This window comes from Balaenoptera acutorostrata, chromosome 1, assembly GCF_949987535.1.
Source record: "Balaenoptera acutorostrata chromosome 1, mBalAcu1.1, whole genome shotgun sequence".
NCBI lineage: Eukaryota > Metazoa > Chordata > Mammalia > Artiodactyla > Balaenopteridae > Balaenoptera > Balaenoptera acutorostrata.
In genome coordinates, this window is record NC_080064.1 from 30,642,400 (window position 1) to 30,665,177 (window position 22,778).

The following is a 22,778-nucleotide window of genomic DNA, read 5'->3' on the forward strand; positions in this document are numbered from 1 at the left end:
CCAGGAAGCAGTAGTTACACAAATTGAACACGGAGGCCCTGGAGTGAGATGCCAGATTAGCGCCTCATCCCAGGAAGAGAAAACCATCAGCCTGGATCAAGAGAAAAACTCATCAAAACACAACATTTTAGACATGCACGTATGTAATATGTGCTTGCAGGGGCCAGGGCACATTGGGTGAGGATGCTAATTGCTCTTACATTGTTTCTTCCCTCATGTAACCTTTTACCTAATTAACCTTATTAAGTGTTCACTCTTCAAAGGGGATCTTTTTTCTTTTTCTTGCCATGACACACAGGTTGTGGGATCTTAGTTCCCTGGGAAGGGATCAAACCCGTGCCCCCTGCAGTGGAAGTGTGAGTCTTAACCACTGGACCGCCAAGGAATTCCCCAAAGGGGAATCTTTTCATTTCTTTTGAATAAACATTAGTCAGCAGCCCTTCCCCACACTAGTCAACATTTAACCCTGAGTACATCTAAGTATGTGAGACCTCAGTGGAAAAACAATGGTAAGGAAGACCATCTAATAATGTCATTAGTTTCCACCCAAGAGGAACAGTTAGCAGGAGCACTGACTTGCATCATCTCTCCTTCCTCCCATCCCACCCCCCATCACCACCTGAGGGTGAAAGAGCAGGGACAGGGGTCAACTGGTATGAGGCCCACTATGTATAACCTGCCCCAACTCTTGACTATTCTGGGAAGGAAAACCCCTTCACTGCCAACTCAGAAAGCACTGCTGCTTCAACAGGACCACCGCTTACTCGCTGAAATTTGTAGATCTGGATTCCAGTGCAGGGTGAGTCCTATCACCCCCAGGGCACCCTCCACAACTGTCTACTTTTACCTCCAAAATATTGATACAAAGATTTCTTTAGCAGCAAATATACCTATGAACACAAGGTCCTCTGTGCTAGGAAAGAAGTACTCTTTGAAAGGGGGCTATATTTACAAGTTTTATTATTTTTTATTCCAAAAATACATATAAATGAAAACCTGCTCTTCAAATGCAGGGAGGCCTTTGCCTATAATGCAGTATTACATTTACATCACAAAACATTCTCATAGGAAAATCAATATGCAACTCTTTCACACACAATTTTTTAAATATATACATATACACAAACACACACACACACACACACACACACAAAATAGATGTAAGCAGTTATGACTTTTCTACTTACACATATTCCTCTGGTGGAAAATTAGGAAATTGGGCAATTCCCAATTGCCCAGGTAAATACAACCTCTCTGAACGTTTTTTTAAAAAGATGAAAACATGTAAACCACACAACACATACACATTGTTAGAATAAAGCAAAGACCCTGCCACATAAATGACAGTATGTTTCTCAAAGAAGGAAGAATGGAGATAACCTCTAAATAAAAATGCAAAGTTGAAGATCAAAATTGTTCTGTACATGCTCCATGGAGAAATCAGAGTTCTCTCACAAGAAACAAATCCACGACCCATTTCAGCCTCTTGTGACATGTTATCAGCACCCACTGGCAGTGGCCATGACCTTCCTGTACAGTCATGAGCTTAAGCAGGCTCCACAAAGCATCCGTTTAAGTCCAACAGTCAATAATGAGGTCATGTGGTAAATCTCCCCCACCCCCCTGCCCACCCCCAAACAACGAAGTGCAAAATCAATTTCTATGACTCAAGAGCTCAACCAGGTCAAAGCTTTGGTATACTCTGGAGGCTGTTTTGGTGATAACCAAAGCTGAATAAGATTCTCTGTTCAGGGCTTTGCCCCCAAGACAAAAACAAACCCGGTCCACAAAGCTTAACAACGATATAAATAAAGTAACTGTACAAAGAAAGCAAGCCACAATTCCCCTTCAACCAGGGCTTTATAGTTTCCTGCACAGTAGTTCTGAAAGCACCAACTCAAGCCACGATGCTTCTACTAAAACACGATGTGTTGGTGAGACTGTTCAGAAAACAAATGCCCACGGCATGTGGCTGACGTGCCACAGAAGAAAGTTCAACCGAACACAAGTCAGTTTTCTCACACTGAAACGTAAGCTGGTCAGCAACAGAAGAAAGACTTAAGGCAATAAGAGGCGTTACAGAGAGCACGGCGGTGCCCTTTGAGTCAATCCCAAAGCTTTCGCAGAGAGAAAAGGTCTCTCGAGAGTGTGGCTTGTTTTCCAGTTTGCTAGCTGTCAGATACTTCCTCCTCCTCCTCGTCATCCTCGTCTTCCTTCCTGTCTACTTCAGAGGTGTCAGAGGACTCGTGGAGCAGAACATACTCTCTGCTGCTGAACCCAAATTTAAGGACATCCTTTTCCTTCAGTTCGTAGTATCTCTGGGGCTCAATTCGCTTGTTGTTCAGGAACGTTCCATTGCCTGAGCCAAGGTCAATGATGTAGGGCTTCACCCTGCGGCCAACTGTCCCATCAGCACGGGTATATTCCACAAGCCTAGCAGAGATAAAGGAGAGAAACCTGTGAGTGAAATCCTGCCTCAGATCATCCAGCTCTTTGCTAACACAGTCTAGATGATGTAAATAACCTGGCTTAGACACAGTTCAAGTTCAAACTCTAGGAAGTCAAGGGAAAGGCATGGCCATGGATTCAGAAATTGGGAGCAAGTAGAAATGGTGAGAACTGGTCACTGGGCGGGGAGGATTCATGGTAGGTCAAAGCTTAAAATGCAGAATCCAAGGCCTCTTGCCATGGTTAAGAAATACATTTTTTGCATCTTTTTTGACACTTTTTGCATTGTTTATAATCAATATAGTGCTTCTTTTACCTGTATTTCAACATATTTTAGCTTCTGTCCCAATGGGAATACACCAGTGGATTTGGACTTCAGAGTCAAGGGAACAGATGAGATGATCAAAATTGTTCAAATCAAAATTGATTTGAGCCAGAGTTCTACTACAGTGATCATTTATTAGGCCAGCCACTTGGCTTTGCTGAGCTTCATATTCTCATGTCAAATGGGGTATTAATACCTGTCCTCGCCTCCCCACTGGATTGTTGTGAACATCCAACAATAACAGATGTACTACAGAAACTGTCAAGATACAGATTCAGCTAACATACGCCAGGCACTCTCAGCTTTATTTCCATTTAACCCTCATAACAGCCCTGCGAGGTAGGTAGAAACCGAGGCCCAGAAGACTGGCTCGTCCCAAGTCAGACACCTGGTAAGTGGCAGTGGCAGGATTCAAAATCTGGATTTCTGACACCAAGTTCCAGCCTGTTATACAAATGTAAGCAATTATTTGTATAAAGTGATTATTTGTTAGATGAATAATACTCCTTAAGACTAATACTAGATACGAGGGGTACGGGCTTCTTGTGCACACACAGGCACACAGACCTCAGTAATCCTAATTAACCGAGACGCCGGGCTTCTGCTGGCACTTCAGTTTCCCTCTGCAGATGTACACTTACCGGTACTGAAAGACGGCGTGCTGCTTTGAACAGGAGGGGTGATCGATGGGAATGTCTGCGATGCGGCGGTGTCGGCCCAGGAGGTAAGCGCTCTGTCGGTGGATGTACATCACTGGAAGCACCTCATCATTTTTAAAGGGGTAGAGACGCCACCGTTTTTTGGGGATACGTGCTTCCGGGGGCTCGCTGTATTTAATGACTACACCCCGAAAGGTGTTGGTGTCCTCAAGAAGTGCCCCAGAAAGTTCAAAGCTTGGCTTTTCTTTAACAGGCACTTCTTTGTCTTTGTTGTTGCTGCCAGGGCCAGGCTGAGGAAGTGAGTCCTGAGATGCGTTACCGCCGGCTTCGTTCTTCTGGCGGTGCTCCCGGCGCCGGGCGTTGTGAAACTCCCGCTCAGATTCCTGCGCCTGTAGGTTCTGGGCATCTCGATCCCGTCCCTGAGGCTGCCCGCTGCCAGGCCTCTCGACCGAGCTTCTCCTCTGGTGGGAATGGCCGCGGTGTCTGTCTCGGTCACTGTTCCTAGCTCGCCTGTGTTCCTGTCCTGAGGGTTCTCGGTGTGGCCGATCCTCCCGGCCTCTCCGGGGATGATCCTCACGTTCCTGAAATTCAAACAGATTCAGGAAGGTAAAGGCAGTCCACAGTCTATGAATAGAGCTGCAGTCAAAAAGTCATTTGTGCTTTGGACTTTGGCATTCAGAGCAAAATGTCCCACAGAAATAAGGTTACCAGTGGTGGTCATGTCCCCTTGCAAGGCCACCACACAGAACAGGTGTCCTAGGCTGCTGCCCAGCTATAGAGCTAACGGTGCATACCCATGTTCAGAGCCCAAGAAACAAGAACACCTATAGGCAAACTTAGAGGGACATGCATACAGAATCAGAACTAACAGAGAGAGTTAAGTAGTCACATACAAGATAATTACGTAAAAAAAAAAAAGCTAGCTTTCTCTTATGCCCAAAAGGAAAATGTAATAGTAATTTTAAAAGATCTGATTTCAATACCTAGAATAAAATTAAGAAATATGCAAGACATATAAGAAACATATAGTGCTCGCTTCAGCAGCACATATACTAAAATTGGAACGACACAGAGAAGATTAGCATGGCCCCTGTGCAAGAATGACATGCAAATTCGTGAAGCGTTCCATATTTTTAAATTTGTGGGTTTTCTTCTCCTGTTTTTCTGCCTTGTGTCAATTTTATTATTAGTGTAGCCATAAGAACTCAAGAGGAGTAGCAACAGTACCATGACAGATTTATCCTGAAAAAAATAAACAAGCAGTTAATTTTTTTTTTTTTTGAAAAACCGGAGTCTTTTTTTTTTTTTTTTTAAGAAATTCACGTTCTTTTATTTATTTATTTATTTATTTATGACTGTGTTGAGTCTTCATTTCTGTGTGAGGGCTTTCTCTAGTTGCGGCAAGTGGGGACCACTCTTCATCGTGGTGCGCGGGCCTCTCACCATCGCGGCCTCTCTTGTTGCGGAGCACAGGCTCCAGACGCGCAGGCTCAGTAATTGTGGCTCACGGGCCCAGTTGCTCCGTGGCATGTGGGATCTTCCGAGACCAGGGCTCGAACCCATGTCTCCTGCATTGGCAGGCAGATTCTCAACCACTGCGCCACCAGGGAAGCCCAACAAGCAGTTAATTTTTAAACATTAAAAAAAAAAAAAAAAAAGAAACCTATAAAAATTTACTACAGTTGACCCTTGAATAATGAGGGGGTTAAGGGCACAGGGGCACCAACACTCCAACTAGTTGTAGTCGGCCCTCTGTATACCTGGTTCCTCTGTATTCAAGGGTCCGAATCCACAGACTCAACAGGGGACATGGAGTACTGCAGTATCTACTATTGAAAAAAAATGTGCATATAAGTGGACCAGTGCAATTCAAACCCATGTTGTTCAAGGGTCAACTGTAAGAGATATATTTTTTAAAGATCTGAAAAAAATGAAGAAACACATGATGGTTTCTTAAAAAAGACTCAGCATTGAAAATCAGCACAGGTGAAAATGGGCAAAGGATATTAACAAGGAATTATCAGAACAAATAAATATTTAATGAACACACGAAGACAGGCTTACCCTGATTAATCTAATAACTAAAGCATCAGAGTTCAAGGGGGGGCGCCCGCACACTATGAGCAAGGCTGCCCCTCCCGGAAAGGGGTAGAGAGGAAACCCTGAGCCCAGGACTGAGACCTTGCCTCCACTCCCCCGCCAACCCCACCCCCGGCCTCAAGGCCTTCTCCCTACCATACATAGGGGTCAAGTAGGGGTCTGCTTGCTCAGAGCAGGACCCAGTTTTCCTAGACTTCCAAGCCTCCAGAGACAAGTATCAAGAGGCAGGGAGCCTCAGACACCCCACCCTCCTACCCCAAGACATTCACAAGTTTGCCACCACCATCTGCCTTGAGTTCACCAGAACTCATCTCATTATGCCCTTTATCCCTGATTAAATGAGTCACTGTAAGAAGTCACAGATTCCAGGTCATCACCTCTACCTCCCTTGTACTCTAATCCCCATAAGGCTCTGTCCATCAAGGATTCTGTCCCCAAATCTGTCCCCTTCTTCAACTCCTGAAGCTGTTGTTGCACTACGCCCCCTGGAATGGAGAGCTCGGCAAAACTGATCTACATCCTCGTTTTCCCGGATCGTTCCCATCTCCTTTTGCTCTAACAGAACCCTGGCTCTGCCCTGAGCACACTGCTCCCCTGCAGCTCCTCAAATGGTGGCTGTTTTTCTCCCTCTGACCTCCCCCAACTCCCACCATCTCCGGGTCTGGACATACGGCAGGTGTCGTCCTTGCTTCTCACTGCCAATTCCAGAACACACCCCACCCTCTTCTTTCTCCCTAAAAAACCCAGCTGTGGGGACTTCCCTGGTGGTCCAGTGGTAAAGAATCCGCCTTGTAATGCAGGGGACATGGGTTCGATCCCTGGTCAGGGAACTAAGATCCCACATGCCGTGGGGCAACTAAGCCCGTGTGCCACAACTACTGAGCTCGCGCACCTCAACTAGAGCCCGCCTGCCACAAACTACAGAGCCCACGCACTCTGGAACCTGAGCGCCACAACTACAGAGCCCATGTACCCTGGAGCCTGCGTGCCACAACTAGAGAGGAGCCTGTGCACCACAACGAAGATCCCACGTGCCTCAACAAAGATCCCGCATGCCGCAACTAAGACCCAGTGCAGCCAAAAATAAATAAAATAAATAAAATTTAAAAAAAAACACAAATCTTTAAAAAAAACAAAACAAAAAACCCAGCTGTGAATCTCACGTAAGACCACTGTCACCATTACTCTCAGTGCTGCTGTCATTTACTAATCCTGGGTCACTTCCCCTCACTTTGTGCCAGTTTTACTTCCAGCTCAAGTCATCCTCTCCAGCATTACTCTTGGTGATTTCGATAACGTGCTGGCATCTCTATTCTTTGCATTTCTCTCTTCCCATTATCTTATTTGTCTCCTCCCTTCTCTTCAGCCACTCACCCCCATGGTTATACACGGACCTTTTCATTTCCAATAACTGCAACCCCTCTATAATTTCCATTTTAAGCAGTCCTCCTTCTGCCCATCTTTCCAGCTCACACTTTACCCAACTCTAACAATCCTTATCCCAATAAGACTCATCCAAGCCTTTGATCCTCTTACCTTTGCACAGTCCCTCGCTCTCTTCCCTTCCTAACTTAAATTCCATGGTCAAGCAGTATGATCACTCCCATGCGGAGATATTCAAATCCTTTGCCCCTATGCCACTCTGTTGCACTGTCCTGGCAAAACCACAATCAGCATTAAGCACAGCAAAGTGGCTAGAGAAAAAACACAAACCATTCTGAATGGTCCTACCTTAGAAGCATGAACCCAAGTCTCCTTAATGATGCCCAGCGACCATCCTACATTTTCTTGATCTATTCATTCTCCCAGATGACTGTTTTACCCCTTCTCTGTCCTCAAATCTCCTACATGGTCTTCCCCATCCCTTATTTACTCAGAAGGGATTTTCTACATCTACCCACCCATCAGTATCTGTACCCATATACTCTGTCTTCCCTTCCTGTGACCATAAGGAAACTATCTATGCTTCTACCTAAAGTCAATTCCTACATCTGGGAGCTTCCCTTTCAACCAGAATATCACTCCAGTGATTCTCACCTCTCTTGTGCACAATCTACTTCTCCGTTCTGCACTGGATCATTCCCATCAGCACAGGCACCTGCTCTTCTCTAGAACTCATTTCCCATGTCAGCTTCCACCCTATTTCTTCACTCCTCTTTGAGTAAAACTCCTCAAAACAGTTCGGTTTTAATCAGTCTCCAATTCTTCTCCCATCTTCTTTTGAACCCTCCAATTAGGCTTCACCCTTACTACTCCACTAAAATTGCTGGTCAAGGTCACCAATGACCTCCATGTTGCTAAATCCAATGGGCAATTCTGTCTTCGTTTCCAAAAAGTGTATACCAGGCAAAATTAGTAGACACTATGGAGAGAATATGACAAATTACAAAACCAGATAACACAAAATAACTAAGATTTCAACATATACTCTCAATTATTGATAAGTCAAGTAGGATAATATATATTTTTTAATGAACATCTTTGCATAGAATACACACACACACACACACACACACACACACACACACCCCAAAACATAAAGGAAAAGAAGATAACGTAAGTATAACAGAGCCTTGAAGTATAAATATCAAACTATAAAAATGGCTACTTCTGGGGAGTGAGGTGATTTTTTTGTTTGTGGGGAGGGGTGCGATTTTGAGGCTAATGAGAGAAGTAACCATACACTACATAAACCATACTCTCACTTTCTATTTTACAGAATTCTGCGTTATGATGAACAAGTAAATGATAAATTTATTTTTTTCTGAGGTTTCCACAATCCTGTTCCCCTCCTTTTTTTTTTTTAATTGAAGTATAGTTGATTTACAATATTGTGTTAGTTTCAGGCGTATAGCAAAGTGATTCAGTTATACATACACACACACCCACACACGTATATTTTTTTTCAGATTCTTTTCCATTATAGGTTATTACAAGATATTGAATATAATTCCTTGTGCTAGATAAATTTATTTTTTTAATGGTGGCTGAGTGGTGCAGAAGAGAATATCTGTAAGTACAAGTCATGCTTAAGTCAGAGGCCGTGTGCACTCTTACAATCCAGGTGAAAGTCACTGACTTTCAGCTGCCTGTCAAGCCCTCAAACCCTTTTGCTCGAGAGCCATTTCCAAGTTTCTAGCTGATTAACACAATGAAATCAGCTTTTTAAGAGATAATTTGAGGTCAGGAGGGAAGTTAGCATAGAAAAGCAAACTAAGACACTTCAAAATAACAATAATCACAAAACAGTTCCATGCTATAAGCCCCAGGATTCACTGTAAAGTGCTGATTTAGAAACCAGAGGTAAAGAACTGCAAGTTGAAAAAGTCAAACATACATACATATATATATATATATAAATAAATCAGGGAGTAAAATGGTGGTTACTAGGAGATGGGGGGGGCGAGAGGATAAGACTGATGGTATTTAAGGGTACAAACTTGTAACAAGTAGTAAATAAGCCATAGAGATCTAATGCACAGTATAATGAATATAGACAGTAATACTACACTATAATGATATAACGTGGTAAATATTGCTTCAATGGCAATCATATTACAATATATAAATGTATCCAAGTAACACAGCTTTGCACCTTAAATCTACAAAATGTAACATGCCAAAATTATTAAATCAAAAAAGTAGCAAGTTGTACATAAACACACACACATGCAAAACTACAAGTGGTTTGAGAGGTTCGATCTGGGTACCGTGGTTCCAGTGGCTGCATTCTGAGATAGCCAAGGTGGTGCCTGACCAACTCATACAACAGACCATCAAGACTGTCTGGCTTTGTATCTTTTTAGGTAGCAGAAAGTTGGCCCACAGTCTCTCAAATTCATAAGAAAATCCATTTTCTTAATGCCAGTGTCTCTATTTGCACTTTGTAACAAAGAGCTTCTTTAAAAAGAAGACTGAATGCTTGTCCATCAGGACCGAGGGCAAGGCACGAGAGTCTGCTCTCGCTACTCTTATTCCACAATAGTGCTGGAAGTCCCAGACACTGCAGCAAGAGAAAATAAAACGCACACACACTGTAAAGGAAGAAATAAAACTGTGCCTATTTGCAGATATGATTATCTATGTGGAAAATCCCAAGTAATCTACCAAAAACCTCCTAAAATAAATGAATGAGTTCAGTAAGGTCACAGGATGTAAGATAAACATACAAAAATCAATTATATTTCTATGTACTAGCAGTGAACAAGTAAACAATGAAATTTAAAATATCACTTACAGTCACTAAAAAAAAATTACTTAAGTGTAAATCTAACAAAACACGCATGGGACTTGTACACTGAAAACTACAAACACTGATGAAAGAAATCAAAGAGCTAAATAAACGGAGACACACCTATGTTCATAGACTAGAAGACTCAATATAATAATAACAATTTTAAAAACCCAAATCACCCCAAAATACAAGTTTAACACTATTCCAATCAAAGTCCTAACAAGATTTTTTTTTAATAGATATAAACAAGATTGTTCCCACCTTATAGTAAAACAAACTTAAAATAGACCAGAGACTTACATGAAAAACATTAAGGAAAAAACAAATCTTCAGGATCTAGGGCCAGGGAAAAAATTCTTAGACATGACACCAAAAGCATAATCTACGAAAAGAAAAACAGATAAGCTGGACTCCATCTAAATTAAAAACTTTTGCTCTGAGAAAAATCCTGTTAAGAGAATGACCAGACAAGATACAGACTGGAAGAAAATACTGGCAAACCACTCACCCCAAAAGGCCTAGTATCTAAGAATATTAAAAAAGAACTCTTAAAACTCAATAGTAAAAAAACCCAAATAATCCATCTAGAAAATAGGCAAAAGATCTGAAGACACATGTCACCTGAGAGGAAATACAGATGGCAAATAAGCACATGAAAAGACGTTCAATATCATTAGCCACTAGGTAAATGCAAATTAAGATCACAGTACCGCTATCCCACCTGTAAGAATGGTTAAAATAAAAAAATGGTGCCAGTACCAAATGCTGGATCACTCACATGACAGGTGGAAATGTAAAATGGTACAGCCACTGTTATGGACTGAATCATGCCCCCAAATTTATATGTTGAAGTCCCAACCTCCACATCTTAGAATGTAGCCAAATTTTTTGTAGATAAGCTCTTTGAAGAACTGATTGAGTTAAAATGAGTGAGACCCTAACCCAATACGGCTGATGTGGTTAAAGGAGGAGCTAGGAGCCAGGGATAGGAGCACAGAGGGAAAGGCTATGTGAGGGCACAGTGGAGAAGGCAAGCCAAGGAGAGAGGCCTCAGGAGAAACCAAACTGCTGAAACTTTGATCTCGGACTTCTAGCCTCTAGAACTGTGTGAAAATTATAGGCTCCGTTGTTTAAGGCAGCCAGTCTGTGGAATTTTGTTATGGAAGAACTGGCAAACTAACACAGCACTCTGGAAAACAGTTTGGCAATTTCTTTAAAAAATTAAACACACAACTACTATACCATCCAGCAGTTGCACTCCCGGGCATGTATCCCAGAAAAAAGAAAACTTATGTTCGCACAAACACCTGCCCACAAATGTTTACATAGCAGCCTTATGTCTAATAGCCAAAAAACTGGTAACAACCCAGATATTCTTTAATGGGCAAATGGTTAAATCCATACCACTGAATACGACTCAGCAATAAAAAGGAATGAACTACGGAGAGAGGCAACAACCTGAATGAATCACTAAAGAATTTTGCTGAGTGAAAAAAGCCAATCCCTAAAGGCTTGTACTGTGAGATTCCATTTACACAGCATGCTTGAAGTGACAAAATTATAGAAACGGAGAAGAGATTAGAAGCTGCCAGGAGTTGAGGGGTAAGGGTGGGAGGGAACTGGGTGTGACTATAAAAGGACTACATGAGGGATCCTTGTGATGAAAATGTTTTGTTCCTTGACTGCACTGATGTCAACGTTTTGACTATGATACTGTTCTATAATTCTGTAAGATGTTACCATTGGGAGAAACAGCCACTTCTGTATTATTTCTTACAACTGCATGTGAATCAACAATTACCTCAAAATAAAAGGTTTACCTTAACAAAGCAAGCAGGAAAAACAAAAAACCCCAGCTTTTAGAAAAGCCCATCGCAAGTACAGGTGAACACATACACGACACTCTTTAGCTATGATGGGACAGGCTCTAGGTTTGGAGCCAGTATGAAAACATCTCAATCCACTTACCTGCTTTACTTTGACTGTTGAGTGGTGAGGACTTCGGCTTCTCTTACTCCGGGGAGACTTGCTTCTTCTCCCTGAGGACTTGTTTTTCTTTTTGGCTGGAGACCTGTTCAGAGAATGATACATGCAGATTTTATCTCAGTTTTCATTCCCTAATACAAATTCGCTTTAAGTATCAGGCTTACCTACTAATACAAACACCACACTTGTGAAGGTCTCTGCTGATCACACTAAAGGAGTAAGGAGCTTCACTTTTCTAGCCCTAATGTCTTCCACATACATAACTGCCTACTGGAACTTCTCACATAGATGACATAACTCTAGGTTCCCATCCCCTCAAGAAACTTTCCTCTGTCTCTGCCATCTGGGTAACTGGTACCGCCATCCACCCTGTTCCTCAGGACAAAAACCTAGAAGTCACCCTTGATTCTTTTTCTCCTCACCACCAGCAGCCCCCCACGCTCCTCTCCCACACAATCACACTCAATCAATCAATCAATCAGCAAGTCCTCTGGCTCTACTCCTCCCTCTCCCACCTCATTCCAACCACTCTCCTTGATCCCTGTACTGGATCCACCACCACCACCCCCCCATTTCTAGAAGGAACACAACTGATTCCACTTCAAGTTCTTTGCACAGGCTATTCCCTCTGCCTAGATCTTTACAAGGCTGGATTATTCTTACCATTCAGGTCTCAGGTCAAATGGTGGACTTTTCAGAGAGTGGTTCAGGAAGAACCATTTCCCTCTACCCTCTCACTATCACATTACTGTTTTAACCTACCCCTAATACTTGTTACTAACTGAAACTATTTTTTTAAAATTTAATTTGCTTGTTATTTTGTCTCAGGGCTAGAGCACAGTCAGTTTCACCAGGGTAGAGATCATCTATGGTGTTCATCCTTGCCGCCCCAGAACCTAGGACTGTCTTCTTTTTTCTACATATACACACGTATATTTTTAAAAGTGTTACATAGATATTTTCCCACATTATTTTATATCCTACGATGGTCTTTAGCACATAATAGGTACTCAGTAAAACTACGTCGAATGAATTAATAAATGAACGAGTCTAACAAGAGACAATTTTTTCCACAGATTATCAGACAGATCGCCTAGGCCCTCGATATGTAAACTTCTTGGGGCAGATAACTGAAAAGATAACTCCCGCACTCCATTTGCAGGCAAATGGGGAAAATCTTTCATTTCAACTTAAACGATCATTGCTTAACGAACAACTTAAACTGGACCATACCCGGTGAAAAGCTGGGTACCCAGAAATGGAGGAGCGAGATCCTGTCCAGCAGGCATTAGGCGCTTAACGCCCAGCTATAACGCAAGTGACAGGTACCAGAGTAAACGTTCCTTAACACAAGCACAACCGGTCACTACTATCGCCTCAGGATTGGATTAAGTCCAAGCTGCAGCGCTCAGCGTTCAAGGTGTGTTTCTGGCTCTAGCCCTGTCCTCCTTTCTCAATGAACCCGACCAAAGGTCCACCCCGGGCTGCTGCTCACTTACCGGCTACCTCCTCGGGCTCGGCCTTTCTCAATGAACCCGACCAAAGGTCCACCCCGGGCTGCTGCTCACTTACCGGCTACCTCCTCGGGCTCGGTTCCCGCGGTGACTCGGGCGGCCCGACTCGCCGGCCGGTGGAGACGGGCTACCGCCGGAGGAGTCTGGGCGGCGGTGCACGGGAGGCACGGATTCCGGGCTGAGGCGCTCCTGCTTCACCACCACCGCTGCCGCCACCATGTCGCCGTCCCGGTGCCTTCGTCGGCTCCCCCGATCCCGCTCGCTCTTCACCTCCTTCATACTAGGAGACCTACGGAGCCAAGGAAAAAGATGTCCGAAGCACTCCTATCCCCGAAGGAAATGACGGACCTGACTCTAGGACTTCCGCTTCCGAGTGCACGCTCTCCCAGAAACCCTCGCGGCGGAGATAACGCGATACGATTCCGGAGTGGGCGGGGCCTTAGTGACCCGGCTCGAGAGGCGGGAGATTTAAGTTTCAAAAGCAAACTTTCGGGAAAAAGCTACTCTCAAGGATGTTTGTTGCCCTGTTATAGTAATTACGGAGCACAGAGACAACCTACATGCCCAGCGATAGGAAAGATGTTACGTCACCATTCGCAATGCTATTTACAAACTATATGACAAATGGAAAAAACCCTGACTTGTTAAACGAAAGAAGCACGATACAAAATTGTGCGTAGTGTGTGATTACATTTACGTCTGGGAATACCAAGGAAAGAGGAAGAGAAGGAAATGCAATCACAGATGGTAGCCCGTGGGCAAATCATTAGTATTTCCCCTCTGTTCTTGCGCTTTCTGTTATGTTGTCATTTCTCCATTTAATTAAAAGCAAATACTTTTTAAAACCCGGCAACTTCAGATGCCTTCCTCTGGGAATCTTCCCCAACCCTTCGCTGAGGAGTCAGATGATTCCCACTTTGCAGATGACAAAATTGAGGGTCAACGAAGGTGATCTGCACCTAATTCAAATCACGAGCTAGACGCAGCACAGGGATTCAGAACTGATGTTTTCCCTGCTTCCAAGAGTACCAAGACGAGCCGGTGAGCAAGTGGCCTGCTAAGCTAAGCTAAGAGATCTTTCCGCGAAGGCTGAGCAGAAACTCTAGCGCTGCTGGCCCCGCCCCGCCCCGAAGCCCCGCCCAGGCCATGAGGGCGGAGGCGAGGTTTCCATGGCGACGGCAAACAAGGCCCTGACTGGAGGGCCGCAGCTGGGCTACTACTCCCGCCGCCGCCATGATTCCCCCCGCGGACTCTCTGCTCAAGTATGACACCCCGGTGTTGGTGAGCCGGAACAGGGAGAAACGGAGCCCCAAAGTAAGGACGGGTCTCAGAAGGTGGGGGAGCACGAAGCTCCGATGGGGAAAGACCGATCCCTGCCTTGAGGATCGGGAGTCCCGAGGGACAGAGGCTGCAGTGACTGGGAGTAAAGGGAATTGGGACCGGAGAAGGAGGGTGGGAGAGCGGTACAAGAAGCCCAGATGTTGGGTGACCCCAAAGGGCAGATTTAGGATGGGGAAGGAAGTCACAGGGAGATGGATAGGGCTCACCTTTTTTCACGGTAGCCCCAATAATAGATCTGTATTTTCCCAAGAATAGATCTGGGAGTGATTGCCCCATCACTAGAGCAGAGGCCTGAGCAGCTGTGCCAGAAACATTTCTTCAAGAAGATACAAGCATCAGGTTGGGGTGGAACCAAAGATTCTTTGTGGCCTCCTTCAGCTCTGAAACATAACTTCAGCTGAGAAGACGGGGGAAAGGGAGCTGGGAAGAGGGGAGGGATGTGCAGGAGAGCTGGAGCAACCCAGGGGGCCAGAGTGTGTGGAGCTGAGTGTCTGAATCACCTCCTGCCCCAACTTGTCCCTCTCTCTCAGGCTCGGCCACTGAAAGTCAGCCCTCAGCAGCCCGGACCCTCAGGTCCCGTCCCACAGCCACCAAAGACCAAGCTCCCCTCAACTTCCTGTGTCCCAGATCCTACAAAGCAGGCAGAAGAAATCTTGAATGCCATCCTGCCCCCGAGGTAAAAAAGCAGTGGCTGGGAGGAGGCCCAGGCTTTTGCATCCCTGAACTTGGGGATGTGAGAGGAGGCACCTTGTCTCTGTTTCTGACTGAGATTTCCTCCCAGCATCCTAGAGTTTCTAGAGCTTGCACTTGGCTAGATCCTGGGAACGTGGGTAGCGGGGAGACCTCTTCTCTATCTACCATCATTTCCTGAGTGCTCTCACCCAGGCTTATGGCTTTAAACATCACTTATATGCTGATTGCTCCCACAGGTCTTTCTGCAGCCCTGTCCTCTCCCCTAAACTCCAGACCTATATATTCTACTACTTCCTCATTACCTTCATGAAGATGTCTAATAGACATCTCAAACTCAACGTGTCCAAACTAAATCACAATGTCTTCCTTCCCCCAACCAGCTCATTCTCAGTCTCCTCCTTTCCACTAGGGGCGCAGGCCACCTTTCATTCCCTTTGATCTCTCACATCACATGTCCTGTCCTTCATCACATTCTTTTGGCTTTCCCTTCAAATTATTTTCCAAATCTGACTGCTTTTTACGCTGCTTCCACCATCTATTTTTTTTTTAAATTTATTTATTTGGTTGCGCTGGGTCTTAGTTGCGGCAGGCGGGCTTCTCAGTTGTGGCATGCGAACTCCCAGTTGCGGCATGCATGTGGGATCCAGCTCCCAGGGATTGAACCCGGGCCCCCTGCCTTAGGAGTGCGGAGTCCTGAGTCCTCCTCTAGGAGGCCTTCCTTCAGACTCCCTTCTAAAAGGAGAGCTCCCTTCTTCACCATCCCCTCACCCTGCTTCTTTCTTCTGCAGCCACAATGATCATTGTGATCACAATGCCTTTCAACTGTTTTATTTATTTATTTATTTATTTATTTATTTATTTATTTATTTATGGCTGTGTTGGGTCTTCATTACTGTGTGAGGGCTTTCTCTAGTTGCGGCAAGTGGGGGCCACTCTTCATCGTGGTGCGCGGGCCTCTCACTATCGCGGCCTCTCTTGTTGCGGAGCACAGACTCTAGATCAACTGTTTTTATGTAATAAGTTGACAGCAGTTTTTAAAGTTATGATGGAGAGGGGAAACAGCAAAAGCCAGACTGCAATCTCCTCTGAAATGGAGGTCAAAGGAGGGGAGGGTGTTTTTCATTTGCTTCCCTTTCAACAATGCATGGAATCCTCTCCCTCATGGTGGTTCTGCCCTCAGGCCCCCCCTTGTGATTCCAGAACGTGGCTGTGTCTCTCACACAAGGTTTGCTACGGGGGGCCCATATAGGTACACACCCCCAGTACATACATTCACCTCTTTCTGGTTTTAGTATATGTGCTGCTGAAGCGAGCACCATTCACCTCTTTCTGGCTGGCACAAGGTTTATAGTCCCCTGTGTCTCCTACCCACAAGTCGGTGGGAATTTCCGCTGGGCCTTCCGTTCAGATCAAGCAACAACCACCATCAATCTGCCCTCAACATGTTAGGAGTGCAAGATCTGGACCGTGGATGACGACTTCACAGAGGGTCGTGGGAGAATGAGGATAGCCTAGCCCCAAGATAGGGGCCCCGTGGAGGTGGCACAGTGGGCGTGGCTTTGGAGCCACACACTCATCAAGGGAGAAAGAGGTGGAGGATTCTGGTGGGTCGGGGACAGAGCTGCCCCTCACTCCTCTCAGGCAGAGAGCGCAAAGTGCCATCTCTGCTCACATCCTGAGGACCCTGTCTGGTGGATGGGGTTCGCTCAGCCTGGCTGTGTCTGTCCCGCAGGGAGTGGGTGGAGGACACGCAGCTATGGATCCAGCAGGTGTCCAGCACCCCCAGCACCAGGATGGATGTGGTGCACCTCCAGGAGCAGCTGGACCTGAAGCTGCAGCAGCGGCAGGCCCGGGAGACCGGCATCTGCCCGGTGCGCCGGGAGCTGTACTCGCAGTGTTTCGGTGAGCGGTCCTCGAGGGAAGCTACACCACCCTCTACTGCCTCCTTCCCTTCCCTTCGCACAGACCCAGGCCCTGAGTCCCCCGCAGCTGAAGCCTGCCCCATCCTGGAATGTCTGTCTCCCCCCACCTGCCCCACCCAGGAACTGCTAACTGTGCCCTCTTCCCCCTCCCAGCCCACCTCCCTTACCAGTCCCCCACCCCCCCTTGTCAGTCACCGTGTTCCTGACGACCTGCTGCATCTTAGTTCCCCGACCAGGGATTGAACCCGCACCCTCTGCAGTGGAAGCGTGGGACCACCAGGGAAGTCCCAATATGTTAGTTTTTTAATCAGAAAAATTTAATGTTCTATATTTATATCCATCCATCAACATTAGGCCTTGGTCCAGAAAAATATTTCAGGGTGATTTGTTGTGACCCGACAGACGCAGGGATTTGAGATCTCCCTCCTCGGGTGCTGGTGTCAGATGACTGGGCCTCCGTCTAGTCTCACCAGCCCGTGTGGACTCGGACATGCAAACCGCATCCAAACCCTGAGGCAGCTGCACGGGGCTAGCAGGCTCCCTTCAGTCTGAGTGTGATTCTGGTTTGCCCTCCCAGTCAGCATTTATGGAGGAGATGGGTGGGCAAGCTCTAGACCCTGCTGTTTCCAGCCCCAAACCAGTCCAGCCAAGGGGGCATATAAGAGTTTCCAGCTGCTTTAAAACAGCCACCATGTTTATACTGAAAAAGTCAGAATTCTTTGAATAGCACCCAGTTGCTGCCTAACGGTGGAAGAGAGGGCCCCCACGGCTGCAGACAAACCTGGGCTCTTGTCTGCCTCTGCACTGGCCAAACCAGGCTTGCTAATGGCCTGTACTCCCAAGTGCCAAGTTCAGAGCAGTGGCTGCATGGCAAGGCCCCTCCCTGAGGCCTGTCTCCAAGTGAGGAGGACATACCCTAGTGCCCTTCCGACTTCCGAGTAGGAAGGTGGTTCGCAGTAGGTGCGGTGCATCTCCCCTCCTGCCTGCCTTCTCCGACCCCGCCATGTGTGTGCCTTGGCAGATGAGCTGATCCGCGAGGTTACCATCAGCTGTGCGGAGCGAGGGCTGCTGCTGCTGCGAGTCCGGGACGAGATCCGCATGACCATCGCTGCCTACCAGACCCTGTATGAGAGCAGCGTGGCATTTGGCATGAGGAAGGCGCTGCAGGCCGAGCAGGGGAAGTCAGACATGGAGAGGAAAGTGAGTGGGTTCACCAGGAGACTTTGGCCCTCTTCGACTCTTCTGTCAATCTCAGGGCCACAGCTTGTCATTCCAGCACCAAATTCCGGCCTCCTAGGTGCTCTCCCATCACCTTAGTGAGGTCCCTTCAGTTCAGTGTTCCGGCCAGTCCGGTCGCGGCAGAGTTGTCTCCCCTTGGACATGCCCTGCCAGTCACCGACCTCCCACTGGGTGGCAGTACAGACCCTGGCAATGCCTTGGGTTGGACAGCTGTGTCCCAGGTCCCCTCCACCCAGGCACTCACACCACCCCGTCCACTTGGCGACGTCCCAGCATGACTGGGGATCTGTCCTCAGATTGCAGAATTAGAAACGGAAAAGCGAGATTTGGAGAGGCAAGTGAACGAACAGAAGGCAAAAGGTGAGGCCATCGAGAAGCGCGAGAGTGAGAGGAGACAGGTGGAGGAGAAGAGGCACAACGAAGAGATTCAGTTCTTGAAGCGGACTAACCAGCAGCTGAAGGTAATCGATGCCCAGGCCCAGGTGGAGCTCCTGCCACCCCCATCCCCGCCCCCGGCCCTCCCAGCCAAGCAGGCCAAGCATTTGGTTCCTTGTCCTACACTGACTTTCAATACTGCCAAGGAGTAAAGGAAGCCGACTCTTTCCGGGAGAGGTGAGGGATCATTACCCAGATTCTCTGTCCATCTCCATCTGGCACTGAAGAGAGGCTGTATTCTCAGCTCTGAACCCCCATGACACCTCAGCTGGCTCTCCAGTGGAGGATTTTTCCCCCCTTGGATAAAAGCTGCCTATCGTCTGGGAGAGGTGGCTATGTCAAGAAGCGGGACGTCTGTCCCATGGCAGCTGGCACTTTGGAGACTTCTTAGAGTGGGCTGGGTCTCTCCAGCCGGCTTTCATGGGAGTGCTTTCCTACCTGCAGTTCCGAGGCCCTGCATTTGGGGCGGGCAGGGAAGGCCCTTCGAGAGGGAAGAACCATTTCAAATCAGGAACCTTCCCGAGGTGTGTGGTCAGAGGAACTCAGCTGTAGGTGCTTTTCATCAAAGCCCTTTTGCTGATGGTATACTTTTATCCAACTGAGCTGAAGGGAGGGAGGGGGACTAGTGAAAAGGGCTGGGCAGGGGGCCAGGCTTCTGAAGCTCCAGGTTCTCTGTCTGGTCCAAAGGTTCTCAGAGGGTTGGGCCCTAAACCAGCATCATCCTCATCACCGCAACTTTCAGAAATACAAATCACTGGGCCCAGCCCAGAGCTACTGAATCAGAAACTTTGGGGTTGGGGTCCAGCAAGCCATTCTAACAAGGTCTCCAGGTGATTTTTTTTTTAACTTTTTATTATGAGAATTTTGAAACACAAAGTAGAATAATGCAATACACATCCATGTGCCCATTACAGAACTTCAATTGTCATCATTTTGCTAATCTTGCAGAAACAAGTGTTAATTATAATGAGATAAAATAGGATTCAAACTTCGTGGAAAAGAGTAAAATATACTTTTTTTTTACCAACAAATGGTGAAGGTGGGCAGAATCACTGCATGGTGCGACAGTCTCCATTCTGATGTTTGCCAAAGTTTGAGAACCATTGCTCTAGATATATGGCCTATTGACGTTTAGTGGCTGTCTCCCATGGCCCTGGCCAGGAGGGGCCCCCAGATGTATCTCCTTTTCCTCCCTAGTTTCATAGAAGCTTACATTCTTGCGATTGGCAGGCTTGTTGGTACTACAAGCCAAGGCCAGGCATTTGAGATAAAGAAGGGCTTGAGTTAATTGCTAGCGGAGGATGACATAGATTTTCTTGTTGCTGAGTTTAACAAAACAAAGAAACTTTCACAGCCAGATGTGAATCTGTTTACTTAGCAGTCTCTGAAGCTGCCTCCCTTATCTGCCATATTCTTTTATCATAAGCTCAAGTTCCTCAGTTCCTCCTATGGTATTGGCGGCAAGAGCAAAGCAGAATACCTTGGCATCTTTCTAACATTTACAAGCAACCTTGGAATCCCCAGGGTGAAGGACTCTTTAGAAGTGAGTTATTTTTATTGGCTTAAAGCTGCACTACAAATAAAGCAGTGTTTGCAGTCTGCAGGATAGACCTACTTAGAGATCTGTTCACACACCATGACAGTGAATTATTTTACTGGCTGCCAGAGGAGCAGAGTAAATAACTCCCGAGTATCTGAAGCTTTACATACAAGATGGACAGCTCCCTACTCACTGGTGGCAATTTTCTCTAATTGGGTATCAGGTTGTCTCAGTGGCTGAAAATCTGCTGTTTCCCAAACCTCTTGTCCCAGCACAGAGCTCCCAGGCTCCCAAACCAGAGAGCCAAATGTTTAACTTAGCAGACATACTCAGGCTTGAAATCTGAGCCTTGAAAAACCACTATTTCAACAACTTTTATTCAATTTCCTTTTCAATGCCTTATATTATACACTGAGCAGCTATTGTATGGAAACCAGGAGAGCTCTGATTTCTCCTAATGCAGCAAGACTGAATGCCAAGCCAGAGACCAGCTAATCTAGAAAATATGGAGTTGGGAATGAAGGGAAAAACACTTGGAGTGGCAGCATTTGGATTATTCTTCCCGGAGACTTTTATCACCTCCCAGCTATTTGTGTTAGGCTGCAAGTTTCAAATATTAACGGAGTTTGTTTTTGTTTTTCAGGCCCAACTGGAAGGCATTATTGCACCAAAGAAGTGATAATTTCCATATGGGTCTCAGCAAGCACTACTACCCCATCATAAGCCCTTTGTAATAAAAAGCTTCCTGAGTGAAGCCACACCCCTCCCCTGATCCCACCTACGTATTTGTCAGAAGCCACACCACCACCCCAGTGTTGTGCAACACCTACGGTCTAGCAGCCAGGCTCCGGGCTGGACAACAGAAGGCGGTGTAGCCCAGGAAGTCCCTGTACGTAGCCAACCTTGGGATTTGCCAACCCCAACAGTGAGACTCAGAATTCACCCCTTTTGGCTGTATCCCTCAGGTGGAGCAGCTCCTTTCTCACTGTCACTCCATACTATCACTTATTTCCAGCCACACAAAGCTGCTTCTCTGCCCTGCAATTCATCTTGTCCCTTAACCCAGGCTCCTCTGGCCTCAGTCTTGCCCTTATTTGATGTCGTTTCATCATCCCTACTCCAGTGCAGTTCTAGTACCTAATTTTGGAGTTTTTGGTTTATACTGTATCACCTTATTGCTGCTTGCCAAGTCAATGGACCCCATCCTCCTTAGTTTTGACTGCCTGGGTGGGAGGCAATGGCAGGGTCAAACCCATGGGTTTCAAGAAAGTAAACATGTGCTGGAAAGAAATACAGGTCACGGTGTCCACTGTGAGCTGCCTGGACCTTGGCTCCTCCCCCAGCACTGATTTGTTCACCTTGCTCTGCAGACAATCAAAACCCAACCCTACAGCCCGACTAGCCCAAACCTCACTCTCAGTTCTAATTATTCATGACTGGGCCATGGCCTGTAGACAACTGCATTTTACTATTCCTCATCAGCTAGACTCAGTTTGGAGGTTCAGGGGTCTTCTGATTTCATAGACCCAGAAGACTAAATTAGTGACATAAATCCTTGATTCAGGGCATACCAGCAGCTCAAGGAGTGCCATCACTCAGTCAAACTTCACAACTAGCATGACTAAGAAGGCACTAACGTCTCCCCCGGTTAGAAGGCCTCAAGTGCTCAGTGTTCCCTTGGAGAGGTGCTCGGGTCTGACAGCCGTCCCGGCTAGGGCTTCCAGGCTCACTGGGTGAACTGCAGTCCAACAAGAACAGCTGTGTCCCACTGAGTCAGACAAGCCCTCTACACTCTAATCTCAAATTTGAAGTCACAGCTTTTACCCTCATCCAGGTGTCCCGAGGAATTAATCCCAAGATTCCACTAAAATGGCCTGTCTGTGCTCTGTCATTTTCATGCGAAAGAACTGTGGTCACTGAGATGTGCTAGTCCCAGGACTCCTTGACCGTACAACACTCCTGTCCTGTGAGGTTCCCCTAGCAGACTCAATGACGGACAACACAAGTTGCTGTGGCTTTTTCTTCGTATTTTAAAGTCTAGGCTCTGCACATGACATCCCTAAAATTTTCTTTTTACAGTTCTATTCCAAAGAGCTTCTGTTCTAAATTGCTCATTGCCAGTACAAAAGAAATACCACACTCCACATTTTCTAGACCTCAGGCCTGTTTCTGTCAGGTATCTCCATACGCTTGAAGAACTCACAGGGCTAATTCAAGTGTCAGAAGTTCCAGTGATCTGAGTTCCAGCCCCATCACTGAGATCCTTGCGGGTGAGGGGCTTATCTTTATTTTCACTAGCACTGGTGAATGGTTTCAACTGTCAAATCTCAGAACAGATGCAT

At 46.3% G+C, this 22,778-nt stretch overlaps 2 protein-coding genes and 1 non-coding gene across 3 annotated transcripts; 2 read left to right on the forward strand and 1 right to left on the reverse strand.

Moving 5' to 3' along the window:
- On the reverse strand, positions 1–13,593 carry SNIP1 (Smad nuclear interacting protein 1). The gene is made up of 4 exons (XM_007182545.3): positions 13,325–13,593; positions 11,735–11,837; positions 3,415–4,013; positions 1–2,433 (listed from the first exon to the last, which is right to left on the reverse strand). The coding sequence occupies exons 1-4, from the start codon at positions 13,543–13,545 to the stop codon at positions 2,169–2,171; spliced, it is 1,188 nt and encodes a 395-aa protein (XP_007182607.3). The 5' UTR covers positions 13,546–13,593; the 3' UTR covers positions 1–2,168.
- On the forward strand, positions 4,461–4,567 carry LOC114237997 (U6 spliceosomal RNA). The gene has a single exon (XR_003623442.2). It is a non-coding gene; the product is annotated as a U6 spliceosomal RNA (small nuclear RNA).
- An 839-nt stretch (positions 13,594–14,432) lies between the features above and the next one.
- On the forward strand, positions 14,433–22,726 carry DNALI1 (dynein axonemal light intermediate chain 1). Its single transcript, XM_007182547.3, has 6 exons — positions 14,433–14,580; positions 15,138–15,283; positions 17,033–17,202; positions 18,244–18,422; positions 18,758–18,922; positions 21,080–22,726. Exons 1-6 carry the CDS (start codon positions 14,500–14,502, stop codon positions 21,113–21,115), a joined length of 777 nt encoding a protein of 258 aa, XP_007182609.3. The 5' UTR covers positions 14,433–14,499; the 3' UTR covers positions 21,116–22,726.
- Positions 22,727–22,778: the final 52 nt, after the last annotated feature.

Excerpts from the sequence above, each read along its gene's own strand:
- SNIP1 (XM_007182545.3), bottom strand. The coding sequence starts at position 13,545 with ATGAAGGAGGTGAAGAGCGAGCGGGATCGGGGGAGCCGACGAAGGCAC. Across the intron at positions 4,014-11,734 it reads CAACAGTCAAAGTAAAGCAG|GAACGTGAGGATCATCCCCG; the intron begins GTAAGTGGATTG and ends TTTGAATTTCAG. Across the intron at positions 2,434-3,414 it reads CACGCCGTCTTTCAGTACCG|GCTTGTGGAATATACCCGTG; the intron begins GTAAGTGTACAT and ends TATCTCTGCTAG.
- DNALI1 (XM_007182547.3), top strand. The coding sequence starts at position 14,500 with ATGATTCCCCCCGCGGACTCTCTGCTCAAGTATGACACCCCGGTGTTG. Across the intron at positions 15,284-17,032 it reads AATGCCATCCTGCCCCCGAG|GGAGTGGGTGGAGGACACGC; the intron begins GTAAAAAAGCAG and ends TCTGTCCCGCAG. Across the intron at positions 17,203-18,243 it reads GCTGTACTCGCAGTGTTTCG|ATGAGCTGATCCGCGAGGTT; the intron begins GTGAGCGGTCCT and ends GTGCCTTGGCAG.